The sequence below is a fragment of the Heterocephalus glaber genome, unplaced genomic scaffold, assembly GCF_053883595.1.
Source record: "Heterocephalus glaber isolate CG9 unplaced genomic scaffold, H.glaber_assembly_v1.0 deba00001733, whole genome shotgun sequence".
In the NCBI taxonomy this organism is placed as follows: Eukaryota; Metazoa; Chordata; class Mammalia; order Rodentia; family Bathyergidae; genus Heterocephalus; species Heterocephalus glaber.
In genome coordinates, this window is record NW_028258444.1 from 2866558 (window position 1) to 2887472 (window position 20915).

The window sequence follows — 20915 nt, forward strand, 5'->3', positions numbered from 1 at the left end:
AGTTAAACAAGAGACTGAAGAGAAAACAAACACCCTTAAATCAAAGCAAATGTATACATATATACTACAGATATGTATATCAAACACTCCAATAAGAGAATGTGCATGTGATTCACATGTGACTACTTTGCCAAAAAGCCTGAGTGTTCACAGTTTCCTTCCTTCCTTGCTTGTGGTCAGGTTGCAGGCAGCCATACTATAGTCACCTTTTTTCTCTTGCACTCAAAACTGAAACAAATATACCCTCAAGAATCCTCCCCTCAGCTCAGAGGCAGAGTCTGATTCTGTCCTCGGCTTGGCTCAGGAATCTTCCTGCACTCAAGGCACAATGGTGAGGTGTGTAGGCAGGTGGAGGTCCATGGAATCGAGTGCACTGCACTCCAGTACTTGCTTGGGAATCTGAGAACATGTTCATGTGCCAGCAGGGCATCTGCAGGAGACACCAACACATCCACTTGGTGGCGTGGAGCTGTGGGAATGGGCAGGCAGTTTGCTCTCAGGCAGGGGACTGCAAAGTCTGTGGGCAGGAATGTGTGCCCGGGAAACCTTAGGCACTGTTTGCCTGTTTATTCTCTCTCTGCCCAGGATGGAAGGTTCCCTTGTCCTCAGTGAGCACTAGTGAGGATGCTGCCAGGCTGCAGCAGCCACAGTATTTGGGGAAGAGGGAATGGGGTGAAGAGTCCGACCAGTGTCCAACCTCGGCAGTGTTCTTTTCTTCGTTTGTTCCCTGAGATATTAGGATGCTCTCATAATAGCTCTCTCCAGAGGGCTTGAGTAGTGTGGCCAGCTGTAGCGCTCTGCTTCCCCTCTTTAGTGACCCAGATGTTAGCTTTGATTTACAGGTAGAATCTTTCCAACTAATGTTCTGATTCATTGTGAAGACCCTGCCCACCACCCTCCTGTGGCTCTGGTGAATCCTCTCTGAGTGCCTCTAGCTTGACTCCTCCTCTACTCAGCCGTGTTGGTTCACCTCTCCAGAAGCCCTGTTTTTAATAAGCATCTATATGATTAAAGCTGGAGAAATCTACTTTAAGAAAATGTCAAATCCAAGTCTCTACTGATTTGTCTACATGTAAGGGATGGGGTTTATTTAATGTATAAAACCCATGGAAATAAATTTAAACCTCTAATGCTGGCAGAGGATAAAGGTAGGCAGTTTACCTCTTCTGCAGGATTTTCAGTGCCCACTGGTACATCTCTCTTTTCTCTGTTACATAGGTAACACTGTCTTTACACATTCCAGTGGTGAGCCATAGTAACAAAGTGAGAGGACTACTGCGCAGCAGTGAGACACTATGGCTTGTCATAAGATAGGCTTTGACTTTAAGAACCTCTTTCCAAGAATGACAAATACTTGGAATGCATGTCTGCTCTACTCCTCTCACACCCAAACAGACAGTGTGAGCGGATCATGACTTTCTATCCCCCAGTGCCAAGACTGTATGATAACCCATTGTAACACAGTATATCTGGACATTATTCCCAATTTGACTTTGCATTCAAGTTGAAGCTCATTTGCACTATTAGGAATGATCAAAACGCATCAGTGAGGATCCCTAGCTCACTAGCAACATCATAGCAGGGCAACATCTGTAACCTCAAATGACATCACAGAGAGTGACTGACAGCTGGGTGGGTGAACATGAAACATCTTCCACTTAGTTATCTCCATTAATGTTTTTTCTATAAACATGTCAATCTTTTGCATATAGGTTTTATACATTGTTTATCAGATTTATATCTATGGTCCAAGAAACTTATACTTTTTTGTCAATTTAAATGGGACTTTTGTAAAGAAGTTTTCTAATGGTGATAGTGCATAGAACTGCAACTGACTTGTATACTATTGTATATTAACCGTATATCTAGCCTCCTTGCTAAACTATTACAGGTTGAGCTTCCCTAATCTGATATCTGAAATCTGAAATGCTCCAAATCTAAAATGTTTTGAGTCCTGACATGAGTTCACAACTCTGATGGCCTAATGTACACAAACTTTGTTTGATGCACAAAATTATAAAAATATAGTATTGTATAAAATTAACTTCAGGCTATGTTATAAGGCATGTAAGAAATATAAATGAATTTCACATTTAAACTTCAGTCCCACCCCAAAACATCTCTTTACATATATATAAACAACATTTCTTCAAAATCTGAAAAATCTAAGATCCAAAACACCTCTTTCTAAGCATTTTAGATAAAGGGTACTCAACTTGAATTTCAGGTAGTTGAACAGAGTTTCCTTTTAGTTTTCTATGTAAATAGTTACTTAATCTAAAGAGGTACTATGTTATTCCTGTCTTACCATACACAGTCTTTGTAGTTGTTGAACATTTAATACAAGGTTGAATAGAAGTGGCAGTAGTGGGCATTTTTATTATGTTCCTAATTTTAAACAGAAGACTTCAAATGTTTCTCTATTTTTGAATATAAAACTATCTTCCATCTCAAAGATGGACCCACTTGCTCACAGCATGCTATCTTTTTCATATTCTGTTAGATTCAGTTTGCTAATAATTTGTTTAGTATTATTTGTTGAGTGAAACAAGATTCCACTTTTTTGTTTTCATATAGTTCTTGACTAATTTTGGCTTTAGTATATCGACTTCAGAGAATGGATTGAAGTATATTTCTTTTTTTTCCCTATTCTTTACAAGTGCTTGTATAAGATCAGAGTAATCCATTCCTTGGTAAAACTACCTGTACATTTGGATTTCCGGTTTTATTATGGTAATATTCTTACTGCTTCAATTTCTTTAACATTTATAGGATTTTGCAAGCATTCAGTTTCTGCACAAATCATTATTTAAGAATTTGTCTTTTGCTCTGTTTTAAAATGTATTCACAGAAAACTGTTCATGACAATATCTTAATATTTTTTGCCCTAAGTTATAACTATGCCAATTCCTTAAGGTCAAGAATATATATATTCCCAGCATCTACTCCAGTGTCTGGCAAGTATTAAGTGCTTACATAGATGTTTTGGCAATGACTAGTCAAGACAGATTTAGGGAAACAGAAAATAATTACATGTTTCTGAGATAGTCATTCAGTCACCTACTTATTGGACAGTGGTCACTTGTCAAACACTCAAGGTATCAACACAGATAAAATTCTGTTCTCATGGTATTTACTCCTGGTAGGGATAAATATATATCAGATAGAGTTAAGTGCTTAAAGACTACTAAAACACAAATGACAAAATAAAGTTGCTGTTTGATGTGTGGGGCCAAGAAAAGTGTTTCTGAGGAGGGGACACCTTGACAGAGACCTGCAAGAAGTGATGGGCGCTGCTGAAGGAACACACACTAAAGCTCTTCCTTTATGTTCAAGGGTAGCAAGCAGGCTGCTGGGGCTAAGAAGAAGCCAGGAGGGCGAAGGGCGGGAAATGAATGGGGTGATGGGGGAGGAAATGGGGGGCAGGGAATGTGAGGTCTCACTGACCACAGGAAGAGTTTGGCTTTCCCTCTAAATGAGAGATCCCACTGAAGGGCTCTGGACATAGAAATAATGTACCCTCAGTTACATTTCAGAAGAATCACTCCAGCTGTGTATGGAAAGCAGACTGTAGAAGCACAGGAGTAGTGGAAGAGACTGTTGAGGACAGTATTACAATATTCTAAGCTACAGTGATGGTTCCTTTTAGGGATAGCAGTAGAAATTCTGACTGTATATTTTTAAAAGACAAAGCTAATGGATTTTGGTATTCATTGTATGAGGGTTTTTAAAGAAAAGAATAAGGATGACTCCAAAGTTTTTGACGGAACTACTGAAAAATACTGAATTATTACTTGGAGGTAGGATATTGATAGAAGAAAGTCTGGTGTATCTGTGGGGACTGAGGTGGTTGGTAGTGGGAATATCAAAGGGTCAATTTTTAGAGCTATTGAATGTGATTTTGTTTATTACATATCCAAGTAGAAATGCTGAACAAGTATATGGACATATAGATCAGAAAGTCAATATTAGTGTTGGAATCACCTGTACTATGAACTGTGCTATTTTTTTTTCAAGTATTCTATGGGCCAGATATTTCTTCTCTGTATCAGGTCTATATCTTCATATATGCTTCTGGATGAAATCTTTTGCAGAAAGGCAATAATCATATTACCATAACTAAACCGCGAGCTTGGGTACATTCTTTGAGAAAATCTATATAAACTAAAATTGAACTTAAATGAATATCATTTGAAGAGAACTATTTAATTTGCAAATGTACATAAAAATTTTTAAGCTAAGTTTTAAGCTTAATTTAAGTAATTATATAAAAACGAAAAATTATTTTTAAAAAATCTCTGGAGAGTTTAGTGGAAAATTAAGTCTAACATAGACCCAGAAAAGTAGAAATTCCACAGAAATATAAGAATGGTATTTAAAGTGAACCAACACATGGAAACTCCATCTTTGTATTGTTTTATGTAAACTTTATGAAGAAAGCTTAGCCAGGCATGGTCACTCATGCCTGTAATCCCAGCTAGGACAGGAGAGTTTTGAGTTCAGGTCCAGCCTGGGCTACACAGTGAGCTCCAGGCTCAGTTAACCTACATAATAATTGAGACTTTTATCTCAAAAAAAAAGGGGTGGGGGAAGGAAAACAAAAGAGAAATGAAAGAAAGGAGGGAGACAAAGTTTAACCTTAAGAAAGCTTAACCTGTTAAGAAATTCCTGATGGTTCTGCAAGTAATGGCACAACACGGGAAATGTGGCCTGAGCCTCTGTCTTGGGTCCTTCAGAATAGACTAGATGGCATTGGGATTGAATGATGGATTAAGTTCAATTCCTTGTATTGGCTGAAACTTTTTCTCCAAGAATTTGTTTGAGAGTAACTGTTTCAAGAAAAGGACTCAATTCTTAGCTCATTAACATCATTTGACTTGCAAATGACCATTTGCCCAGCATAAAAATCTTCAAGTTGTTTGCAGAAGTTGACTCTTGACTCTGTACAGCAGATCCTTGGTCTTCATTTGATCCACTGCAGATGTCTTCCAATGTGAAGGGCTTCTATGATCTGCAGCTAAGCTCTTACTCTTTTTACTCAGGATTACAAGTCTTGGCAACCTTTGAAAAAGTCCCATTTGAGAAGGCTTTCAGGAGGCCAAATGCTGACTTCACAACCACCAACTTCACGACCCACTACTGGAACGCAGTCAGCCACCGGGCCCCCGCTGTCATCTACGACTGCTATCTCCGGCTCACCGGGAGGGAGCCCAGGTGAGGAGCCAGGCCACTAGCTTTGAGAGTATCCTTGCATTGGGAGACTGGGGCCCCAGAGTCTGTAGTCTTCCCTCCCCTGAGAATCACAGGAGACAACAGAATGTCACACACACACACTCACACACACACACACACACAAAGTTTTAGAACAAAAAGCAGTAGAAGCAGCCAGGTGTGAAGATGCATGCCTATAATCCCAAAACTGTGGGAGACTGAGACAAAAGAATTACAAGTTCAAGCACAGCCCGGGCAATTTAGCAATTTAGTGAGACCCTGCCTCGAGATAAATAAGATGATGATGATGATGATGATGGTGATGGTGCTGATGGTGGTGGAGATATAGCTCAGTATGAAGACTCTAGACTCAAGCCCGAGTACTGGGCAGGTGAGAAGCCACAACTCACTGTACATTAAAAACCCTCCAACATAATTTTTAAAAATAACATTAAGGAGCTTGCCTGATACATTCAGCAAATAATCATCTATTCAAAAAGAAAAGCAAGCAAGACCCTGTCACTGGGGTTTTGCAAAAAGTTCATCCTAATTAGAAGTGTGACGGCTTTTCCGAGGAGAGCTCCCTGAGAGCTTCTCCCAGGGGAAAGGCCTCTCCTGGTCCCATTGTCATTCCCACACTCAAGGAAGACATCTTCATCATCACAGAAGCTAGGGGAAGAATCTGGATTAGCCCAAGGGTGTGGCAGAGGAAGGATGTCTCATACCCATTACTTGTACCTATTTTGGTACTTGTATCAAAGAAATTTCTGTGACACAGTGGGAGAAGTATCTCATGAGTCATTAGGTGCATGGACATTAGAACTTAACCAGAAATAAGTCCAAATCTCCAGAACAGCATCATCAGCCATTACTAAGTGGACTGTCATAATCACTGCTACCAATGCTGGCTTAGGGAAGATAAAAACCAAACTTTCCCGATAGCAATGTGACCTTGAACATTTCTGTAAAATGGATGGATGTAAGTCCCAAGTACCTCACAGTTACATTGTGTAGAACTAATTAGAACATATATGAAAGTTTTTTTATAAGTTGTTATGAACTTGGGAGATTCACACAGAACAGCTGGTTCAAGTTCTGACCACAGGACTGGAAGATGTGGTCCCTTGTAAATAATGGGACATAAGGTAGTGAGATTACACAAGCCTTTTGTACATGAGAGGCAAGAGGATGGGGGAAAAAAGAAGCAAGATATATCATGTATTGTCATAAATTCCCTATGATGAACATTATCGCTATGTATATCTAAAATATACCAATAAATGTTTTTCTAAAAAAATAAAATATAAAATACAAATACCACATGAAAAGAACTGGGTTGGAATTTTAGCTGTGATACATCCTTAAGCTTATGTTAGCCATTTATAAATATGTAGACAAATACCCACCAAGGAGGATGTTAGGAAGATTAGTAGATAATATTTTTAGACGTATCAGCACTGTACCTAATAGAGTAGGTTATCAACAGTAAGTTCTTTGTCCTGAAATCTGCATTACAATTAACAGCTGTTTTTGTTCACTAGATACCAGGATAGTCAACACTTTTGCCGAATTATGTACTACAATCTTAGATCCTACTCATTAAAAAAAAAAAATCCAAGAACATACAATAAAGAGAAACAAGCTTTTCAATTGTTTGACTCAAAATTCAATAAATGAACAACAGGTCATTGAAGGCGAATGGTCGGCTGTTGTAAAATAAGTTTGCCACTCCTGAGAAAGACATGGTAGGAAAGAGGGAGCATTTGGTGGTGTTAAAATGCCTGGTAGAATAGGGCACTGTTAGAGTTTTCTCTTCTCCTTCATGTACAGAGGGTTACAATGCAAGGAGAAAAAAGGCGAGTGCTAATGAAGAATCAGGGGAGAGACAAAGGGTAGATTTTCTTAAAAAGAATTTGTCATTGTCTTTCTACACTCACAGGGAAGAGGCCCAGGGTGGTGCGCGGCTCTCTGTTCCTATCTGATCTCTCCCGCAGGGTGACGAAACTCATGAACCGACTCCTCAGAACCGTCTCCATGCTGGAGTACTTCATCAACAGGAGCTGGGAGTGGAGCACGCACAACACGGAAATGCTGATGTCGGTGCTGAGTCCCGAAGACCAGAGAGTGAGTGCCGCCAGGCTGCCAACAACAGGAAGCTGCACTCGTTCGGAACTTAGTTACTTGACCGGTCAGGCTAATGAGGGAAGGTTTGGTCATGGAGGCAGGTTTATTTTATCGTATTTTTGCTAAGAAAATCAGGCAGGGGTATCCATACAATCACAGGAAACGAGTTCGGTGCGGGTGCGAGCCCCAGGTTCTTGGACTTCAGTTCAGTCTTCACTGCTGCTGTTTGGTAGTCACAGTGTTATCTTCCCAACAAGCCCTGCAACCCATCTCCCCTCCGAGGACGGCTTCAGTGGGAATCGTCACATTGCTCACCCTACCCCATCCCTCCTTCTTCTCTCCCAGTCAGGCTTCCTCCCTACACTGCTTCAACAGTTCATTTTGTGTTTCTCAACATAGACCATCACTTTGTTTGGTTTTAGCACTATTTATTTCTTTAACTTCTGGGTAGTCACAAAGGTTAAATCCTAAAATCTCTGCATATTCCAAAATTCACAAATATAGAGGGTTTTTAAAAAATTTTTGTACAGGTTCCTGTTTTTATCTCCCCTCAGTTACATTAGTTATGCATTCCCTGAGCATGTCCTTAGGGCATTACTAGAATTTTCAATTTAAACACTTTACTCTCTGAATTGACATTTTCCAGTAGGAAACAATTATTTTCAGTATTTATTTTGTACCTGATGACTTTTTTTTTGGAGACACGATCAGGCTATGTAGTCCAGGCTGGCTTTGAGCTGGTTGTGGCCTCAAACTCACAATCCTCCTGCCTCAGCTTTCTGATCTCACATTACAGGCACGTGCCACCATACCTGGCCTGACAGCATTTTGACATTTTAAAATTATTTCAACCTAAAATGATTGAAAGTAGAAAAAAAATTTAAAGTTTCAGTGGATTTAACATATACTCTCCAAATATTTTAGCAAAAGTAATGGTCTTAAATATAACTGCCAAATTCTGGTGTGGCTCAGAATTCAGTTTGATTTTCCATATAGAATCAAAGATTTCACACTGGATTTCATTGAAATCTACCTTAAGAATGTGAAACTGTAAAATAAAGGCTCCGTTTATATATGTGAATAAACAAAAGGCTACATGTACTCTAAGATCCTACTAAGTTGCTATAGTTAAGCACAGAATTTGTTCTTGAGCTTTTATATAGTGATAAAAGTGAACAGAAAAATATAGTTACACAGAATTTGTTCAAAAGGAGAAAATTACTGATGTTCCACGAGGAATAAAGCTTTTCTTGCATTTAATTCTAACTGAAATGTTCATGAAACGCTTCCTATAATGGTTAAGAGACATAATGGATAATATATCTAAAGCAAATACAGTAACACCTTTTTAAAAAGTTATTTCTTGTCATGTTCTCCCATGAAAGTTGAAAGGATTAACCAAACGCAAGAAGGTTAATCAGCAAAGGGCTAGTTCATTAAATGTTCATTGAATGCTTCTCATGTTAAATAGGGATATCAGTAGTTGTTACTTCCTCCCAGGTCTAAGATGGTTCTGTGATTAATACATAATACTGCCATTTGCATATAAAGAAGGTAAAATTACAGAGCCCTAGAAAACTACTAAATCTTTAAGATGCCAAAGTGATTGTTTTTTGTTTTGACAATTTATGTCTTTTATTTGGTAGTCTAAGCCACCACTAATGACTAGCTGTCTGAAAAAAAAGAAATTAACTTTAATTTGGTGATAGCCACATAAACCTTATGTAAAGATCAAAAAAGAGAAGAATGTGCTATATAATAAAAAAGTTCTGTTTTTAAAATTAAGTAGCTGGGGGTGTAACCCAGTGGTATAGTACCTTCGTGGCATACACGGGGCCCCAAGTTTGTTCCCTTGCGCCACCACACCTGGCTGAGAATAGGCTTTTAATAGACAAAAGGTGATCCAGAGTGCTGTGTGTCCACAATGAGAAAGGAGCCCAGTGGGGAGGACTCAGGCTCCTTAAATAAACCTGCCACTTGTTAAGATTTATTAAATATTGGATCCGTTCTTTTATTCTAGCAAAAGTTAATTTTTCTTCATTCTTTTCAAATAAACCAAATAAAAACGTCTAATATCAAACCACCCAGTATGAACACTGGTGATGTCTAATGCAGTCTTTATATTATTCCAACAGGGTCATATCCAATCCCTTCAAGAAGTGCGTAATACTTCCATACTTCCAGCACTACCAGCATCTAACAACTTTTCTTGCCCCAAGTTCTTTATAGTTGATGAAGACCAATGTACGTATAATATTTGGAGTTCCTTTCTCCATTTCACCTATTAAGCTCCTTTTATGGAGAATTGGAAAAGACAAGTGGATGACTCAGGATGACCTATCAGCCTTCACTTCCCTACCATCCTTTCTCCATCTAAAGAAGGGCATTGCTACACAGGCCTGTAATCCTAGCACTCTGGGAGGCTGAGGCAGGAGGACTGCAGGTTTGAACCCAACCTGGGAAATTTGGCAATTCATCAAAGCCCTGTTTCAAAAAACATTTTAAGGACTAGGGAGGTAGCTCAATGCAAAGGTGCTGGATTCAATCTTCAGCACTGCAAAAAAGAAAAAAAAAGCTGAGTCCACTCCTGATCCTGTACCACCATAGCAGAAATAAAATCTATGAAAAGCAGTTCAGATCTTTAGTTTAGCTGTTCCATAACAAACCAGAAAGAGAATACATTTGTAATCGTGGAAGCGAAACGTAAACACCAGTTTCCTTCCGTCCCTGCCAAGGTCTGTGCTGCACTGTCTGTGGCTACACTTCCTCTCCCAGTGCCCTTCTCCTCCCTTCAAGGACCTCTGCCTGACTCAATTCAAATCCTGCTCTCCCATCCCCAGGCTTTGCTTACAAAGCTTACTCTCACCTGCAGGAGGTGTTGTGTTGTGGGTACAAGAGAGGGTGGTAGGCCTTGGGGAAGGCACTAGAATTGAGGAATGGGAAAGATACATTTGTTCTGGTAACTAACATCTTATTCTATCACTATTTTAAAAATAATTGTTCCTCATGTACTTGAGAACGGATACCAAGCCAATCAAAAGCTTTCACCAGATAAATACATTCCCTTAAATTTTCCTCAGACTTAAATGCCAACTGTTTGGACTTGGCCCATGTGTGAATGCTAGTATGGAAAGAGTAATGTGTATTATCGGTACTTCTGAAGTGACAGCTCCAGTAATCTCTGCTTTGAGGCATCCAACTTCTGTTGGACATTGGACATCCAAGCTGAATGTCCCTGACTTGTGTAAAAACTGCACCAGGTGGACAAATGGCAGTCCTGCAGGGCAATGCCGGTGGCCCATACTTCTCTTTCCTTGCAGATATTCAACTTTGATGTGCGGCAGCTGAACTGGTTGGAATACATTGAAAATTATGTTTTGGGAGTTAAGAAGTACTTGCTGAAAGAGGATATGGCTGGAGTCCCAGAAGCAAGGCAACACTTAAAAAGGTAAGCACAGTTAATATTTATGGAGACCTCCTATGTACCTGACTTTATAGCAGGCGTAAAACTTGAGCAGGGGCCACTCTTGGACACTTACTGCAAGTCCTGTGTTCTGCGGTGCCCTATGATGCACTGTCACCTAGACTGCACTGCACCCCTGGGAGGCAAGCACCGGTTCTGTTACCCATTTTTATCACAAGTCTCAAAGCAAGGAACTTGTCCATGGCAATGCACAGTAAGGAACCAGTTTTGAACACAGATTTGTTTTTCTACCACACCCTACCATGCCCAAAGGGCAAGGGACCTAATCCTGCTGCATGGGGGGCGGTGTGCAGCTAGCCACTCTTCAGTTCTTTCCTCACATTTCTTTGACTCGTAACTTCAGAAGGATGAGAGCTTATGGCATGCAGGCAGTAATTCTGGTAGAAGCAAAGGGTCTATAGTGTGGAGATAAGCATGGGAAAACATGGCAAAACAGAGGACACTGAAAAGCAGGTGAAGAACTTTAGAATTCACTCTGAAATTCGTAACATGGTAGTAACAGCAAAATGTGTTTTTAAAAGTTATGCTAATCATTTGTAAAAGTTTCAAGCAGAGACAGATATGAGAAAAACTAGGGAAGTATGGCAGAAATCTAATTATTCAAAGGAATGCTGTGGGGAAATACAAAAATCAAAAAGACCATCAAGGCAGACAGACACTCAGTACTTCCTTAGTATGTGCTGCTCACAATAGGAGGGCATATTTGTGCCTCAGAAAAGCCAGCCAGGTGTTCGGTACTGTTTTAACTGCTATGTCTGTCTGTTCCTCAGGCTCCGAAATATTCACTACCTCTTTAACATTGCCCTCTTTCTCATCATCTGGCGCCTACTTACTGCAAGATGGCAGATGGCACGGAACATCTGGTTCTTCATCGTGAGCTTCTGTTACAAGTTCCTGTCGTACTTCAGGGCGTCCAGCACACTCAAGTTCTAAGAACATTTGTTGGTCACCTTTTGTCTAGCACCCCTAAAACGGTGAACTGTGGTTCTCAAGATTAGGAAGGAAGAAGGAGCACGCCCATGCTGTCCAATGTCAAATACATGGCTATGTATTCACCCCAATTTCTTAATGATACATTCTTACTGCAGTGAAAGTAAGTTGTAAACCTGTAACCATGCATATTTTATGAAAAAGTCACTTCCAGATGATTTGTCACTCTGTGCTCCTGCGTATTAAACATGAAAGCACTACCATTACTCTGTATTTAGCTTTTCTTTTCGCTGAGACAATTTCAACTCAATAAACACGGAAGAACAAGGTAAAAGCCAAAATGGACCTTAGAGCCCTAGAAATCAAGCTAAGGAATAGTGCTCTCAATATCCTCACAAAGGCTGTGAGAAATCACTGCCACGGGAAATGCCTAAGTCCTGCCAGAGGGTGTGGGGGAATTATAAAAGTGGGTCCACATCTGCCACTTCTAACTATATACACTTCAGTCTGAAAATGAGGAAGTAGTGTAAATAATATGTGTAGTATGAGGACTTAAACATATTTGCATTGGGAACTCTAGCTTATTATACCTTTAAGTCAAAATCAATGGCTTCTCAGAGTTGACACTTTTATTCTACATTTTCTTTGCTTTTTTTTTTTTTTTTGGTACCGGGAATTGAACTTGGGACCTTGCGCTTGTGTGGCCGGCGCCAGAACCACTGAGCTAAATCCCCAGCCCCTATTCTACATCTTCCTAATCACTAGTTTTTGATAATCTTTTAATTTTTTTGGAGTCAGGGTCTTGCAACATAGTTCAGGCTGGCCTCAAACTCATGGCAATTCTCCTGCCTTAGCCTCTCAAGTGCTGGGATTACAGCCATGCACCACCATGCCCAGCTTTCCTGACAATTTTGAGAGTTTTCTTCTTGTTCATTAAAGTTTTCAAAGCCCTTATAAGCTTATTTCACCAAGGCCTCAGTTAGAGTGGCTAAGTGGGAAGGGAAAAGCTCCTGCATTAGAATCATATAAAAACCCCAGTCACTTATCTTTCCCACTGAAGAAAGCAAAATTTCAGATAAAAATTTAAATTCTAGTTTTAGTCTTCTATAAAGTGAGCAAGATCACCAGGAGATAAGTGTTTTGAACATTCTAATTGCATGTTAACTGTACGATACAATGTACAGCAGAAAAGCAGACTTCATTGGGTAAGTTTTAAGAGGGTTATTTTGCTTAAAATATTTTTTATATAGTACAAATACAAAATTTATATTGCTTTCAAATTCCCATACTAATAACTCCTATTCCAACTCTCCTCATATTTGAGATCAATGCATGTTGGATAGCAGCATTTCTGTGCTAAATACATGTAATATTATTCAATTATGGTATCTGGGACCCAAGCAATTAAAAAGTAATCACTACACAACCAGCTGAAAATTACACAGGTATAAAATGTTAACAAAGAATACAGTTACATTTGTGCTCAATTCTTGGAATAACTACTAATATTCAAAAAGACATTCAGGTAGTTGAAATGTACAAGGCCCTATGGGCAGTAGAGTATTTACTTGGGACTCTCTTGGGCTCCACAGAGGCATTTTGGGGAAACTCTTCTGGGCAGTGACTTTCCCACATAATAAGATCTGGGGACAATTCTCCAGGCAGACCACTGCACTCCAAACAAGCAGTGCTGGACGTCTAGTTTGAGATGTCTGCATGACAGTTCTGACTTACAGCCCTTAAGATACAAACTATGGGTATGATAAAAATATAAAACTGATGCTCAATGGGATTGGATTAAAAGTTTTAAGAATTTACTATCTTTTGATTATTGTATGTCTGATCAATTATTTTACTTCACTGATCACATTTTGACATTTGACTAAATAAACTTTGAATCAGAAATTTTTCCCTTTCCTTTAGCACTGTGTCTTTAACAACTGCCTACTGCACATCTCCCCAGGAAAAAGGAAATCTTTCAAAACACTCTTTAAACCAAATTGAATCACAGAAGTAACTATCAGAAGAATATAAACATACAGGTACATAATGCTTCACTGTTTCCTGACACCATCAATATGGTTACACTTCCATGAGTGTTCTGTGGTATCAGAAACATGACACAAAGTTGTCGTAATGATTATGCACCAAAAGTAGCTATCTGTATCAAAGAAAGTCCTTAGCATTTAAGTAATAGAAATAAGTTATTTGAATGCCTAATATATACAAAGCCATGGGAAAGAATCTTCTCCTTTGGAGAAGAGATAAAAAGTACAAGGAAAAAGTACCCGTGTTTAAAAAGAAGTCTTGATAATACACATATTCTGCACTCACATGATGATACAGTGCCAAGTATTATAGAGGAGACAGTCACTGCTTAAGACAATACTAGAAAAAATAGAGGCAGGTGGGCAACAATCAGAAAAACAATTCTCACTATCTTACACAAACCTAGCATCACCTCCAGTTAACACCTCAGATACATCATTTAGACGGGCCTAATATCCAAACACTGTATCTCATGACATATTTAAAAATCAGCCTAGTTCCCAAAACAGCAATAATTTTTTAAGTTCGTAGGAATCATGCAAATTCCCACATGGCTACTTTTTCAGAATTGCTGTTCCCCTGTCTGGGAATATAAGTAACAGTGTACAGTAACAAGCACAAGTATGGAAAAATGCTCACTACTTAGTTTTAAAATATTTCTAAAAATTAACCCCAGCACTTGCTGGTTTTAATATATAACTGATGTAACAGAGTAATGCCCTATGAGGTGAAGCTATTGCTACAGCAAAGGATGCTTAAGTGAAATTTAGTTTAAATAGGCAGAAACATCCTCCTGGATATAGGAACATTTTAGGTGTGCCCTATTTTATTTGAAATACTGATTCTAACCTGGAACTGAATTTTGGTGGAGATGTGAAGTAGGGAAACCTGGGTCAATTTTAGAAAAATACAGAAATTAAAGTTGGGACTGGGGGTATGGCTCAGTGGTACAGCGCCTGTTCAGCACGCTCAAGGGCCTAGGTTTGATTCCCAGCTGCTCAAAAAAAAGGTAAATATAATCAAGAAAATGATTTGTATAATGGCCTAATAAAAGCATATAAAGAATTTACAGTTTATTACAGGTATATGAACTACTGCTGAAGGACTGCTTTACTTTTAATAAAAAGCTTTTATTAGTGTATATTTTTCCCTATGCCTTCACCTTTCTTAGTAAGTTTACTTCAAAATATTACATAAGATCACATAAATGAGCTACACTATTAGTGTTTTAGCTTCTTTTTGTTTTAAACATCCAATATTAGGAATTTTCTAAATCAAAACTATTTAAATGTTTTACTAACTGTAGTCTTTATATTCAACTGCTTACAGGTTTACAGATACACTCAATTTTCAACTTCAATCTTTAACATGAAAAGTATAAAATAAACCCAATCCCACAGAGCAATTTAGCTCTATCTGGAAGAAAAGCAAACATAATCAAGTGATAAAGATTCATATAGTTTTCCTCTGAGAAAATAGTTTAAGAGGAACTGAGACTTCTCTGGAGGAAGATGAACATAATTTTCTATCACGAGTAAAAGAACAAAGAAACATTTTGTAATTTATCATTTTAGTTAAAGTAAAAAATGTTTCTGGTTGAGACGATAAATGTTTTGTGTCCTCTTCCCTCCTTAAAGTACCAGGGATCGAACTCAGGACCTTGTGCTTGCGAAGTAGGCAGCCAGCGGAACCACTGAGCTAAATCCCTGGCCCATTTTCCCCTCCTTTAACAGCTTCAAAAAAAGAGAAAATCCAAGGCAGTCTGTTTTCTACTCTTAAAATAATGCAAGGTGATTTTGTCACTCAAGGAATATTTCAGAAAAAAGAAGGAAAAACTATATTTTGAAGCTATATCACAGTAAGGGAATACCTGAGTACTAATCCAAGCATTATACCATAAGCGGTAAACAAATGGTTTGCAGCCACTTTTATACTGATAGTGTTATAATGGTTAGCTCCTTTGGCTGGGTGAAGGTTTGCTAGAGCTCAAAACAGAAGGAAAAGTACTAGGTTAAATGCAGTGCTGATATTTTAAATATCCTAAGTCTCACTTTTAAGTAATTTATTTAAAAATCATAAAAAATACATTATCTTGCTCTAAAGTATAAATTCTGAATTTTGAAGCAGAGGAGTTACACATAAATTTATTTTTTGGTACTTGAATTACTAACCCATAACCTAAAAAGGGTAAAATACATTGTATACCTCTACTTATGCTATTAAAATATTAGCTCTTAATTCCTTTACAAATTGCAAAGATTCCATTAAAGATTAAAAATTGCTTGGATACTAAATATAAAAATACACGCTTTCTATCAAAAAAACTGAAAAACGTATGTATCACCTAAATTGAGAATTAGAAATAATTTCATAATTCTAATATGGAGCTAAACTTTTCCTAAGAGGTAGTCTGAAGGGGATAAAAACTGTAGCCGTGAATTATTCCCCTCAAATATTATAATCTTCCTTACAGGTCAAAGTATGTAAACATAGTTTTAAAATACACTGCAAATAATTTGAGGTTTAAAAAATATGTAGGCTGAAACATATCCATATAGGCATTATGAATATCCTAATGAAAAGGACACTTGTACTTAAAGTTGAAAGAGGGGATTTAGCTGAAGAGACCCTCAGGCACAGGAAAACACTGCATAACAGATAGGTCAAACTCTAATATGTGGTTATATTTCATCATGCACAGGGCTGGTAAGAGTTCTAATTCTTTCAAAGCCAAAACTCTATGACCTTATAAACTTTAGAAGGTTTTCAGATAGAAGTTTCTTAACATTTGAAATGGAAATCAATGGCAAAGCAGGATTTTGCTTTTAAAAGAATTCCTTTATAGTCAGCTTTAATGGGATATATTTCATTAGAAATTTAATATGGCATTTACAAAACATGGAAATAATTAAAAACCATGTAAGTATCAAAATAATTTTAAATTCTTTTCAATAATACTTAACTGTTATATAATCCTGAAAGTACTCTTAAATTGCTATTTTTCTTCCATTAAAAAAACCTGAAACAATTGAATTTCTGAATTCAAAACACCCAACATTTAGCCTGAAGTAGCTTAAATACTAATAATACTTATTAATTAAAACTCCCTTTGGGCCGGGGATTTAGCTCAACGGTTCGGCCGCCTGCCTGGCAAGCCCAAGGTCCCGAGTTCAACCCCTGGTACCAAAACAAACAAACAAACAAAAACTCCCTTTGAGAGATGTTCTGTTAGTTTCTATCCCAACTTTTGTTGGAAATAATTGAAGAAAATAAAAACCCAGAGAAGGCTCAGAAACTTGAATTTCCTGAATTAAAAACTTCTTTGAAGCATGTTGTCACCTTTATCAGTTAACGCGTGGTTTTCAATGAGACCGTACATTTTAAACGAAGATGTTTCTGCTATTTTATGCAAAACACTGTTCTACATAAATTTTACTGCAAAGTCCCCACCAGTAGTCTTCTTTTAAACATTTTTTATATATAAAAATTTAATTTAAATTGTGATATTTTTTTCCCCAGTAATGAGGACTAAAACCAAGGCTCAAACCTTTTTCTTTTCTTTTTTTTGAGACAGGGTCTCACTAAGTTGTCCAGGCTGAGCTTAAACTCACGGTGATCCTCCTGCCTCAGTCTGCCACAGTGCTGAGATTACAGGTGTGTATCATCAGACTTGATTCTAAAACTACCATTTTATATCTAGTTGTTTGGTCTTGTTATTTGTTAAGGACTAAAATCTTTTAGTCTAATCTGGATTTTTGTTTCCTTATTTCCCTAAATGATTTAAACTTTGGAGACTGGTTGATAATTATTCTATTATCATTATTACAAAATGAAAACTGATTTTGGCATATGTATATTCCAAATACAGTTTTTAATGGCAGTTTCCTCTCACTATTTTAATCTTTTATATTATGGAAATTTAAACACAACCCTTAAACAGTATTAAAATTAGAAAAACACAACCTAATATAATTCACCACATTCAGAACATCCTGAATGCAACTTTCATAATTCAGATTTTTAGTTTAAAGAGACACTGTATAATATGGCACCTCTCAGGTCTGACATTATCTCTTAAAATTTGGCTCACACTTTTATTTCACTTAAAGTTACCCTGTTCCCACTCATCACATGTATAAAATATTCTACTTTTCCTCTTAATATTTTACACACTGATTTCTTTCCATCAAAGTGGATCTTTTCATTACTCATCCCACGATCCTCAAAGAACATCAGTAACATAATAATAGATGAGGACACTCAGCTTGTTTTAGAAATGTGCTTTCTTCTCCTTCGTCTTCACGCACAATCTGTAATACTCTGTTACATATCATGGTGCTTACACACCACCCCAGAAGAGCCTACCTTGAACAGTCAGAAAGCCAGTAACCTGAGTTCAAGGAAAAGTATCTCCCTTCCTAAGATCAAGTACTGGATAAATGGTCTTGTCAATATGGCTTAACATCAATATGGCTAGAACACAGGGACTAGTCCCTGTTTTGCTTTATTAACAATGTGACCTGATCACAGGTTTTTAAAGTCTAGACTAGTTTTCCATTATGTTTTACATATTTTATTCTTACATCATATCTTTTAAAAACAAAAGGACGCAAATATTTGCACTTAGCAATGCTCTTTTCTTTAGATGTGGTCTCCCCTCCTTCTCTGAGCTTTCTGTTATGAAGCAGCAGGGTCTGACTCTGACAGTCCATTTGCTGGGGAAGTGGCAGGCATTGTCTTCAAACAATACTCCAGACGGGCTTATCCCTATTAGCTCCATAATTTCTTCTAGGGTATTTGTAACAGACACAACATTTAGAGGATTTCAGTTTGGGTTTTTTTTTTTCCTTTTTTTTTTTTAAATAAGTGTGTTTTCCAGGTTCTCATTCATATTTTTCTTTGAATATATTGCACAATATTTTATTATTAAAAAACATTTTGTGTCTCAGGCAAAAAGTTTCTCTCCACTCAGGAGGTACTAATGTGTATTATTTTCTAAAAGAGGTAAGTGGTTGTCTGTGTGCCCATCTTCGAAGGGGACCTAGAGGGGAAAAAAACCAAAGTCTTAGTTTTATTCTTTACAAAATTTCCTTTAAACACAAAGTTATATTTAGGGATATTTTTCTGGGCACCAAAAACAACTATTTAGACTTAATGATACTGTTATTTAGAGATCAGCACCATGTATACAATATCACTTACAGAATGTACGGGTTTATAGGCTCCAAGTCTGAAACGACAGCAAATTATTTCTACTATAAATTTTCCAATTCCATGTAACATGCCTGCAATAAACAATAAGTTTATACTTTTAATTATTTTTGAGATTGCTATATAAGAATAAGAAACCCAATTAACTATACAGGACTAAGGAAGAAAGCAAAGTAGTTTGTATTATTAACTTCTAATAATCAAAATAGCTAAAAAATGAATTTCTTTTCAAAATCATAAGGTCACATAATTCATAAGCTTGACAATCTTTTCGAGGTCTTCCTATATAATTTTGAAAATAAATATTAACAACATATATTTGAGTGAATTTAAATGAAACAGTAACAAAGAACTGTATAAGAAAAACTATTTATTTAAAACATGATTCAAAAAAATTGTAACAATGTATATAAATGACCAAACTTCTCCATATTACACTAAATGGGAACTGAAGATAAAAAAATAAAATTTAGACTACCTTACAAGTGTGTAGAAAATTCCTAGGGATTTAGAACAGTTTCTTTTTTGTACTTAACTCAAGTTTTCTTAATTATAGTGCTGCAAATGATCTTTGGGAGAATTCCAAAATCTTGGTCAAAAACTCAAAAAGCACTGAAAAATCTGGTTTCACACACTGCATAGTAAGATAGATTCTACACAGTGTACAGCTAAAACCACTTTAAAAGGAAAATTTACATCTCTCAGCATTTTCTCATTTAACTCTACAACACACTTACAAGTCAGTCCAATTCTCACACCTAAGAAAATAATTTCAGAGAAAGGAGGTGACTTATCCAAGGCTAGCACCAAATAAATGGCAGATCCTGGACTCAATCCTAGTTTTTTCTGCTCTTCACACTTAGAATACTTATAGCTCACCAAATAATCTCCCTTTAATCACCGAATATTGTACAATCAGTTATATATGTGTGTGTATTTTTGCCACTTTTAAATAGAGACATCATAAGTACAATAAACACTTTTAGAAAATAGACAAAGAAATAAATGGTTAACCTGTTGTTGAGAAGATTCCTCCAACAATACCACAGAGTCTTACAAAAAACTGCCAGAATGGCATATGTTCCTCAGTAACTGTCACCATCAGAGAACTGAGGTCATATTTCATAAATATTCCCGAGACTCCATGGCTGCCTGCAGCATGGTTGATGATTCGCTCCTAAAGAAGGGTAGCAGGGGAAAGAAGCTGTTTTAGTGATCAGCATATCTACAGAACAAAAGTGTAATGATAATTTGGTTTGGGTTCCTGGACCAATGAAGCTCAGTCCTTTTTCTCCTTGCTCCCTTATTCTGTAAATTACCAACTCAACATGCCACTTCTTTTAAAGTGAAACACAACTATTTTAGTCATTCTATCAACAAAAACACACCTGCGAGCGATTTAGCTCAGTGGTGCCGCCACTTGCCTGCCTTGCAAGCACAAGGTCCCAAGTTCGATCCTCAGTACAAAAAAAAAAACAAAACAAACAAAAAAACTCCACACCTTTTCAAAAGTCAAATGCTCTGGGATTCTACTATATTTTTTCTTTTTAATTTTGTTATTTTAAAATATATTGTGGAAATAATTTCAGATCAGGATATAGAAAGTTTCCTCATTCTTGGCGTGTTCTACTTCCTGGGACACGAGTTATTTCTAGTCTTCTATAAATAACAACATAATGAATAGCCTCACACACACAACACTTTTGTATCCTTCCCATTATAACATGGGAAAGGACTGCTAGAAGAGGGATTGTGGGTTCAAAGGGTAAAGGCATAGGTCATTCTAGGGGAGTACTGCCAAATCTCCTTCCACAGAGACTATGACATTTAGCATTCCCATAGCAGTATGTATGTACTGTTTTCCCCAAATCCTTGTCAACTGTGCATACTGTCTTCCAGGTGTTTC

The 20915-nt window shown here is 37.4% G+C and overlaps 2 protein-coding genes across 13 annotated transcripts in view; one reads left to right on the forward strand and one right to left on the reverse strand.

Moving 5' to 3' along the window:
- The window catches only part of Far2 (fatty acyl-CoA reductase 2), a 174004-nt gene extending 161989 nt beyond the window's left edge, over positions 1-12015 (forward strand). For all 9 annotated transcript variants that reach the window (XM_004855069.3, XM_087200053.1, XM_087200055.1 and 6 more), the window contains 4 exons: positions 5043-5214; positions 7206-7335; positions 10656-10783; positions 11590-12015. In XM_004855069.3, the coding sequence (XP_004855126.1) occupies positions 5043-5214; positions 7206-7335; positions 10656-10783; positions 11590-11752 (593 nt within the window). In that variant the 3' untranslated portion in view covers positions 11753-12015. The remainder of the gene's footprint in view (positions 1-5042; positions 5215-7205; positions 7336-10655; positions 10784-11589) is intronic.
- Positions 12016-18355: 6340 nt separating this feature from the next.
- Ergic2 (ERGIC and golgi 2) overlaps positions 18356-20915 on the reverse strand; it is a 37820-nt gene continuing 35260 nt past the window's right edge. For all 4 annotated transcript variants that reach the window (XM_004855067.4, XM_021236575.2, XM_021236574.2 and 1 more), the window contains 3 exons: positions 20024-20186; positions 19001-19083; positions 18356-18839 (listed from right to left, as the gene is read on the reverse strand). In XM_004855067.4, coding sequence (XP_004855124.1) covers positions 18777-18839; positions 19001-19083; positions 20024-20186 — 309 coding nt within the window. In that variant the 3' untranslated portion in view covers positions 18356-18776. The remainder of the gene's footprint in view (positions 18840-19000; positions 19084-20023; positions 20187-20915) is intronic.